The following is a 9,707-nucleotide window of genomic DNA, read 5'->3' as shown; positions in this document are numbered from 1 at the left end:
GTGTTATAACTTTCATACAGGTTTAACAGTTTTTTTTTTTCTGTTTCATCTTTGTTTTTCTTTTCTCACTAATTTTAATTTTTTAGGTTTAGTGTTATAAGAGGTTAAATATGTTTTAATTTTAAACTAAAATTAAAATTTATTTTTATATCAAATTTGAATAGTATTGAATAATTTTCTTATAAGCTTATTTAAATAGTATTTTCTTAAAATTAATTTTAGTTAAAATTAAATAAATAACGCATAATCATTGCCAAATTATATAATACATGAAAAATGATTTTTTTTCTTAGGTGAGGGAAGAAAATACAAATAAAACGTCCTCTACATTAACAAGGAGTTTTGATTTTTAACTGCATGGGGAAAATCTAATTAACTAAATATATTTGAAGAGCTAAATAGGAGATGGAACAGGACAAAAAAAGTAAAGTTAAAAGGCAGAAACTTGATTAAATAGCATCTGCTTTGTCTATAGATATTTGTTATACTGGTGCAACAACTACGGCACTCAGCATCACAATCTGACATTATGAAAAGTATAAAGTACTATTGATACACAGATTCCACGTTATCATTTTCAACTGATCCTGATTCTAATATTATTTATAATATAATATCATCCCTCCTTTGAAGGTAATCAATGTCAAATGAGATCTACGCTGCCGAACCTCTCAATTGTTCACTTCATTTCTATCTGGATTTTGAGCTCCTGGAACATTTTATGATATTCAGCTTTTAGATAGACAAGAAGGGGGAACTGAAAAAGCTTCGTAAACAACATAAACGACGTAACAAGTACACCAACAAGTGGAATTTGAATCAGTGAAATTTTTTAGTCTAGTGGAAATTTGTTCTCATATTCAAACAGTATTATAAGACAAGAAAGCTAACCATTGGGCTTTTCATCTCTGAAGTTAGTAGCTACTTGTGTGAAAAAATCTTTAGTAGCATCTGCAGAATCACAAATTATGCCAAATAAGGATCACTTGACATGCACACTGAAATATTGTGATGGCAATAACAGTTTTTATACAAAAATTGGCTAGCTCATAAGAAACAAGTTAAAATGGCTGTAGAAACCAAAGCAGGATATTCAACAAGTACTAAACATGAAACCAAACATGCACTAAATAAGGATAAGGGGGTTCTTTATTGGTAAATTTCTTATCAAACAAATGAATTTTTTTTTTCAAATATATTTTCAATTTTTCATAGTAACAAAGGCACGTTACACTATAATCATAATATAACAGCAACTTTAGGCCAACTAATTATAATAGAAATGGTCCTAGCAGAGTGATAGATTGAATCACAGGACAAAAGAGATGGGACACTTTGAGCCGAAGACCTTTATCTTTAACAAGAGAGAGAGAGAGAGAAGTAATTCTCAAGGATAAGTCATGCTCCAAGTGTTGCTTACCATGCTTCATGGTTAAAGATGGATCATGGTCCTCTAGACCACTAATAACTTTGGCTGGTATTCCTGCCGCAATGCTACAAAATAAAGCAAACGAAACTGTTAGATATTCCCCATTCAGTTTATCATATTTCTGTTATTAAAGCTATTAGATGTAACTGACTTAGTAGCATCTCATGGTATTTTCCTATTTATAAATACATAACTCCATGTGCGCCATACACATTAAGGGTTCAACCTATGCCTCTTTCTTTTCTATTTCAACAAAAACAATAAAAGAGACATCTTTCATTACATAAAAGAATCCAGGTAGAAGATGCAAGTACTAAACATTGTGTGAAAGATATATTCACTGGTACCTGTGGGGAGGAACATCTTTTAACACGAGGGAACCTGCGGCTATCATCGCACCTTCACCAATCTTTATATTCCCAAGTATGGTTGCACTAGCTCCAATTAGTGCCCCTTCACCTACTTTGGGATGGCGATCACCAATTTCCTTTCCTGTGCCTCCTAAGGTTACACCCTGTCAAAATGAGATATATCATGCAAAGAGCATAATGAATAGACGGGTAAAAAAACCATTGTTTAAAAAAAAGGATTAATTCAAAATAATAATAAATATTATAAATCAAATTTTTAAAATTTTCTCTTCTTAGAGGTTAAGAAAACAGAAGAGTCGAAAAGTAGAATAAGATTAGCTTTTCAGAAACTGTCCTGAGGATAGTTGTATTGGATCAGTGGAGGGTTGAACAGGGAACATAAAAAAAGCTGTTAACTATTTTTACTGCCAGTCTCTTTTTGTAGAAAATATGAAGCTGTTAAGAACATGTATATTAAAATAACTCATAACCTTTTCCTCTTATGCAAGAATCAATATGTTAAAATGACATCATTTAGGAAATAATAGAAAAACAAATTAATTTGGGATTATTAAAATTTGTATAAGAGCTACCAAAACATAATCATAAAAGAAATTAATGAAGAATCACAACTCACGTGCATCAATGAAACTCTGTTTCCAATAATAGCAGTTTCACCAATAACCACACCTGTCCCATGATCTAATAAAATTCCCTCCCCAATTTTCGCAGCTATGTAGAAAAACCATAGAAACACAAAGTTCAATAATAATATTCAAAACCAAAGGGCTTCCAATATCTTCAATAGAGAGGCAAACATCCTTCAAGACAAGAATCAGATTATTATCTTGTAAAAAATGAAAAGTAAAGAAATCAACTATGTAAGTGCCACAAGATTTAAAGATTGAACCCTCATGGATACATTCTGCTTTCATAATCTCTTTTTCCTTATTCAGAAAATAAGTTGGCCAGCATAACACTAATCTGTCTGCTACATTACATTGTTTTCTTCTAATTGAAATTTATAACTGTTAGTTAATTGCTTTCCTGACATTTCCTAAAGCAAAATTATCGCATACAAACATAAAGAAAGCAAACTTCTTTGGTAATTTGTCATACATTATTTACATGGAAAAACTAAACCAATATACCTGGATGAATGTCCACTCCAAAAACCTGGGGTAAAAGACAAGGGCATGGATGATCAGAACTTCCTTGTATTTATGAGATTCATTAATGTTAAACAACTAGAAATTACCTCACTAACACGGCTTTGCAAAGCCAGGGCCAAGACTTTGCGTCCCTGGTGCCACAATGCATGGGCTACTCGATGTACTTGCAGAGCATGATAACCCTGTGGGCATAGCACAGCATTAAACGTCAAAAGGAGTTCTATAAATTTCAAAGTAGTATTTTTGAAATTAAAAAGCGATTATGAAGTTAGTCAAACTTTACTATCACGCTTAATTATATAAACAGTGCATTAGGACAGCTGCAATGTATCAGGACTGGAAACTGGAAGAGAACAGAGACTTGCCTTCATGTATAAAAGTGCGGAGCAATAGGACAAACATGCAGGGTCCCGATCTTTAAATGCCTGTTCAGAAAACGGCCAACAGAAAATTGAAATAACTCCAGCACGCACTATCCAAAACACTTTAAACAACAAGCGTTACATCAAAGACTTAATTTCATTTTTATTTCGGATTTAATTAACCAATGTCTAAAAGAAATTTAAAAAATATAAATTATGGGAGAACTAACCTAGTAAAAACTCATTACGAAGTTGGTTTTTATGCTTCCCAATTAAAAAAAAAAAATCACTTTTAATTTCTTGATCAGTATCTGGCATAGAGTGGCGTTTATCTTTAATTTTTAGTCTGTCTGATATTAATGATGTGTGATTTTGGTTTCTCATTTTAATAGTTGTAATTTGAATCTTTGAAGTTGGTCAAGTCCCTCCATCTAAATTCTGTCCATTATTTAATTGAGCATACCATGACGGTGAGGAGGTACGAAAGTACAGTGCACTAGATGAGAAACATAGAACATTTGATAAGGAAAACTAAAAATGTAAGTAATAAGGTGTGTGTGTGTGTGTGTGTGAGAGAGAGAGAGAGAGACCTGAACATCAAGGCGAATGGATCGTTGGATAGGTTTGTCATACAGAATGACATTGCAGAAAATATCCATGAGCTGAGTGGCCAAGAGAGTAGCGTTTTGGAGACGGTTGGCGACGACAAAGGCCAATGATTGTTCGAAGCAATCGTGCGCCAAAATACTAGCGTACAGGAAGCTACTCAAAATCGGCTCCTTCTCGGCCTGCACGTCCATCCACGGTGCTTACACAATTTCACAAACACAATAAATGCAGTTGAAACAAAAATGAAAGAGTGAGTTTATTGAATTCACCTCGAGCTTTGCCTCCTCTCTGACAGCGTTCCAAATAGGGTCCGGTCCGTCCAATTCGGGTTCGGGTGTGGGGTCGAGGGCGCCCATGGCGTAGACGGGGAAGAGACGGTAGGCAGAGGAGAGAGAGGGGACGTTAATGGGGTTTGAGTCGGCGTCATCGTGGAGACGACGGTGGTGAGCGGAGAGAGGGCAGCGTTGGAGCATGTCTTGGGTAGTGAGCCAGGCGCGGTGGTGGTGGCGGCTGAGACAAGCCATGGCTAGGGTTGAAATAGGAGAAAAAAAAAGGGAGAGAAAGATAAACCGTCGTGAGATTGAGGTGATCCTCTCCTCGTGCTCTGCTTTAGATTGTGCAGATTGTGCCGTTTGCACCTCCCCTAACTGTTCTTACATAGTGATGCTACAGAAATTAAATTTAATTCTTGTGATGGTTAACTATTTAGTAACATACTAAGATTTTCATGGTCCTCAAAATAATAATAATAAAATAATCAAAAAAAAAGATGATATTGAAAGGATTACTATGTGATGATGATAAAGGAGAGGTGGTGATGAAAAAAAAAATGAAAGCAACTAGCTTAAAAAAATGTGGCATTCTGAATGGCTGAGGATGTTCAACATGCCCAGACAAACAACTTTCAAAATCATAAATGAAAAAAAAAGTAAGGTTGCCTCATGCGCATGTCCTGTCCCTACATGTTAACTCTCATTTTTTTTTGCATATAGAATATACAGTGTTATTCTTTTTATGAATAGTTTTAAACTATATTGTAATATTGTTTTACTGTTAATCTTGTTTACTTAATTAAACATAGAATCATCATTAGCAAAATACTAATCTCTAAATCATTTGACAAATACATTGAATTAGTTAAAATAATTTACTTTAGAAAGTCATACATCACTTGGTAATAGTAATTATATAATAAAACTAAATTCCACAATATTTAAACATTTTAATAAAAATACTTTAGGCTGTTATTTAATTTTTTTATATATATTTTTATAATAGAATATTATGAGATTTGATTTAAATTATTGAAAATGGCGTCAATCGTTTTATAAGTTGATATTTTATAAATCGGATTCATGTTTCATCAGTTTTTAAGTGAATATCTAAATATTATTAAAATTATTTGGTTTTAATAACTAATTTAACCGATTGTCAGATAATATTAAATATAAATAAGAAAGATTGAGTAAAAAAATCCGTAAATTATTTATTTTAAGATTTTTTCATTAAAGATAGTATAATTCTCTTATATGTTATGATGTATCTTTAATGAATTCTTAAAAAAATCTACTAATTGATATTCTAGTTTTGATACTCATAAATATATAAATAATGTGAATTCTTTATATTTGAATTATATTCATTTCTCATTAACATTATACTTTTAATTTTTTTAATGTGAGGAGACTTATCACTTATTACCTCTAATTTTAGCTGAGATGATTGAAAAATACAAGAAATGAAAATTTACGTGGCATTAATAAAATTGATAGCGAAAGTGAGTGTGAATAGTACGGAAAGAAAGTAAAATATACAGCACATGATTGAGTTGATAGTGGAGAAACCCATGGTGCAAAAACACGACAAAGAGAACCGACGTGAGTGGAAGTTGAGTTTGGCAAAAGCAGAGAATGATTGAGCACAATAAAATATTATATGACAAAGTAATTATTAAGAAATGAAGTTGTCTTGTCCTCTAGCTGGGTCAAGTAGTGGAAGAGGCACCGTCAATTTTCCACAACTCACTTTTCTTTCATAATTTGTTGTGTTCGATGCAAATCTTCACGAAGTGCTTCCTTTTTATTCTTTATGTCTCTCTATGTTATGATATACACAGTAAAAGCTGAACATCATTTGCTTCTGTTGTATGTGGTCTTATAAACGTCCAAAGACACTACCAAACTCATTGTCATTTTTATAGATAAGTAGTTAGTGTAAACATTATTCTTTTATGTACATATTTATTTTTAGAATGAATATTAATAACCCTCAAATTGTTGAATTATATTATAAGAAATAAAAGCATTTTTTTGTGCTATATAGCCTTTGGGTCATTGTTATAATTGTTAAAACGAATTTGACTCAATTAACTTGTTTAAAAATTTGTACAGTAGATATAAGGTTAAGTGAAAATAATTATGATGTAAATGTATAAGTTTATGGATAAACTTCTTTTAGAAAGTAATAATTATATTTAAAATAGTAAAAAAAATACTGTTTTACTAAAAACATACACATGAATTATACTTTATAAATAAAATAATAGTAATTTAATTTTAGTAAAATGATATTCATTTAAAAAATATATACTTTTAAAAATAGAAAAAAATAACAATTGATTCAATATACGATTCAACTAAATAAAAAAATTAATATATTAAGGTTTAATATATTTTTTTCGTACATTCAAATTATCAAACACTTAAAGTCATTTGTTTCTATTTAACGGAAGGGGTTAATTTAACTCAAAATATTAAAAATGATGATCAATTTCAAACACTTTTAAAACAAGGGACTAAATTAAGATTTGTGAACGAAACTGGAAAAAAATTGACTATTAAACCTTAAAAAAATCTACAAGTTCATAAAATAAGAAAAAAATTATAAAACTAAAATGCCAACAAAAACTATATAGATTAAGGTAAGTACATAGATCATTTTTAAAGTAGAAAAGTTAATTAAAAATAAAATATATTTACTTAAAAAATTCTTTATACACATGAAATATATATTTACTTAGTTAAAAACTAAAACACTAGTGCAAAAATAACATTACGGGTTTAACGTCTAATGAAAAGAATGTAAAAAATGACCGGTGACAATTTTATAAAAAAACGTTATTATAGAAGTCGGTTACATGGGTTTCCGACGTCAAATAAGATATAAACGTCAGCTCCCCCAGGTCAGACGTCAAATGGTATGCATACAAAACTAAAATATCAATATTTGATTGCCATTAGACGTCCGTTACAGGCCCCCGAATGTCTAATTCGAATTAGACGTCGGCTCCCCTCTCCACGGACGTCACAAATGTCCGAGAACATCTTAATTTAAACGTCAATATTAATTTTTTTACCATTTAAACGTAAGCTCCCTCTCCACAAACCTAAAAGAGGTGCGAAATTACCTTATTTGGGCACCAATATTAATTTTTTTATGACTTAGACGTCAACTCTCTCCCCACAGATGTCAAAAAGGTGTGAAATTACCTCATTTGGGCACCAATATTAATTTTTTTGTCACTTAGATGTCGGGCCCCTCCCACTGAAGTAAAAAAAACGTACAAAAGTACCTCATTTTGGGCGTCAATATTAATTTTTTTTACCACTTAGGCGTCCGCTTGGAAGGGGAACCGGAGTCTTAGACCACTTAAACGTCATTTGGGAACGGGGGTTGACGTCAAATACCCTACATTTTCACCCACTCTAGAACGCCAGCACCAATTACATGTTTTCTCGTTGCGTTCAACTTCTTCCTCTGCTTTCTCTTGTTCGTCATTAACATACAAATAAGTTTTCTTTCACTTTGCACCGTTTAAAATCATTTTGCACCGATTATATTACGTTTTGAATCATTATCTTTCATTTACACCGATTAAAATTCGTTTTCATTGGCTTTTGGTGTAGTTATTGGGTGCGTTCTAGGTCAATATGGTGGCGATTTTCAGACCGTTATTGTGTGTTTTTCTCCTCACCCTCACAGCGGCACCTGTCTACTCATTCACCTTCACGGTTAGTTTCATTTATGGTTTTTTATATTAGTTGTTGCATTTTCATTGGCTGTTACACATTTTATTGGTTATTACTACTTCTAAAATTCTAGAAATTTTTGTGGTGTATTGTTGTGTTGTATATTGATTTTTCAAGGTTTCAGTGGAAGAAAATATTGACGAATTTTTTTAAAAGAAAAATCCCATAAATTGACGTATGTTGTTCATACAACAGACGTCAATTAACGTTTGTTATATGACAACATACGTCAATTAATGTCTACTCAAGGACAATATATGTCAATTTAACGTCTTCCGCTATGACGTCAAGCATTTAATAGACGTCAAAAACCTAAAATAACAAACGTTAAAAGCTATTTTTGTGTTAGTGATATAATCAACATCGAATTGAACATAGGGTAACTTGGGACAAGCTAATATCATTTTAAGTTTATCAACACAGGCCTATGTTAAGTCAGAACTAATCAAATTCAAGTCAAACTAATATAAGTCTAATTCAAGTCAGGTTCAACACAAGTTAGGACAAATTAAGTTAGACTAAGTCTTGGTTAAAGAAAGTATAGATTTGAACAAGTTAAATAAAGCTAAGATGACTCATATCGGTTGGACCCATGTTGGCTGAGTTAAATCATACTTAAGTCAAGTTGATTAAGTTAGAGAACATGTCTATTTAAGTCAGTCTCAAGTGAAGATAAATAGGGTTAAGTTAGGCTCAAAATAAGTCATTCGAATTAAGCTTATGCAAGGTTGAGTTTAAGTCATGTCAATGTTGTTAGGGTTCTCATCATGTTGATTTGAATTAAGTCCACATAGTCGAGTTGGGCCCATTCAAACCAAGTTAAACCTTGCCCATGATGGCCTAGTTAAATCTTGTCCACAAAGGGTTGAGTTAAGTCAAACCCACACAGGGTTGAGTCGCGTTAGACACAGTTAAAGACAAGTTGAGCAAGACCCATGTGGTCCATGACAAACCAATTAGAGTCGGATCCACATTTAATCCATTTAAGTTCGGCCCACATTAGGCCCACGAAAAACCTAGTTAAGACAAATTCCCTTGGATAAACTCATTTTGTCTAACCTCATATTGAGTTGAGTTAGATGTACTTTAAGTTGAGCTAATATAGGTGTCCTCCTTAGTCTCAATTGAATTGGACCCCCTCAATCAACTCATTTTAGGCCCACCTTTGGTTGAGTTGAGTTAGGTTTACCTCAAACTAAGTTGATTTGGGATCACCTTAGACTTAATTGAATCAGATTACCTCAAGACGAGTCGATTTAGGCCCATATCAAGCTATGGTAAGTATGGTTTGTGTCAAGCTCAGATAAAATTGACTCAAACCCACTTCGGGCCGAGCTTATACAAATTCACATCAGGTTAAGTCTGGTTGGGCCACCTTGAGTTTAGAGTCCATACCATTTTAGGTAGATTTAAGTCTGTTTCACCTCATATTGAATCGATTCAAACCCATTTAAGTCGAGTTAAGTTGAGCTCACATTAGATTGATTAAAGTTATGTACATGTTAGGTCGAGTAAAGTTGGGTCATGTTGAATTGAGTAAAGTTAGACTGATGTTGGATTGAGTCCATTTAGGCTAAATTAAGCCTTGTAAAAATCGGTCCACCGTAGACCAAGAGTAGTTTTTGTCTAATTGAGTCAAGTCGAAACTACTTTTGGTAGAGTTGAGTTGAACCCATCTTTTGATGAGTGGAGTTGGACCTAATCAAGTCCAATTGGGTCTTAAATGAGTTGAGTTAAGTCATATCAATGTCAGATCG

At 32.6% G+C, this 9,707-nt stretch overlaps 1 protein-coding gene across 1 annotated transcript; it reads right to left on the bottom strand.

The window, feature by feature from the left end:
* Positions 1 to 425: 425 nt before the first annotated feature.
* Positions 426 to 4,650, bottom strand: LOC124835310 (serine acetyltransferase 2-like). Its single transcript, XM_088100896.1, has 10 exons — positions 4,192 to 4,650; positions 3,904 to 4,101; positions 3,317 to 3,376; positions 3,038 to 3,133; positions 2,931 to 2,955; positions 2,417 to 2,511; positions 1,777 to 1,943; positions 1,421 to 1,494; positions 892 to 951; positions 426 to 709 (listed from the first exon to the last, which is right to left on the bottom strand). Exons 1-10 carry the CDS (start codon positions 4,444 to 4,446, stop codon positions 672 to 674), a joined length of 1,068 nt encoding a protein of 355 aa, XP_087957022.1. The 5' UTR covers positions 4,447 to 4,650; the 3' UTR covers positions 426 to 671.
* Positions 4,651 to 9,707: the final 5,057 nt, after the last annotated feature.

This window comes from Vigna umbellata, chromosome 10 (assembly GCF_029865625.1).
Source record: "Vigna umbellata cultivar VRB3 chromosome 10, Vumbellata_1.0, whole genome shotgun sequence".
Taxonomy (NCBI): domain Eukaryota; kingdom Viridiplantae; phylum Streptophyta; class Magnoliopsida; order Fabales; family Fabaceae; genus Vigna; species Vigna umbellata.
This window is presented reverse-complemented; position numbering and strand designations above follow the sequence as displayed.

Coding starts and splice junctions, on each gene's coding strand:
- LOC124835310 (XM_088100896.1), bottom strand. CDS start 4,446: ATGGCTTGTCTCAGCCGCCACCACCACCGCGCCTGGCTCACTACCCAA. Junction 3,377..3,903: donor CCATTCGCCTTGATGTTCAG/GTCTCTCTCTCT, acceptor TTTTCTGAACAG/GCATTTAAAGATCGGGACCC. Junction 2,956..3,037: donor TGCAAAGCCGTGTTAGTGAG/GTAATTTCTAGT, acceptor CTTTTACCCCAG/GTTTTTGGAGTGGACATTCA.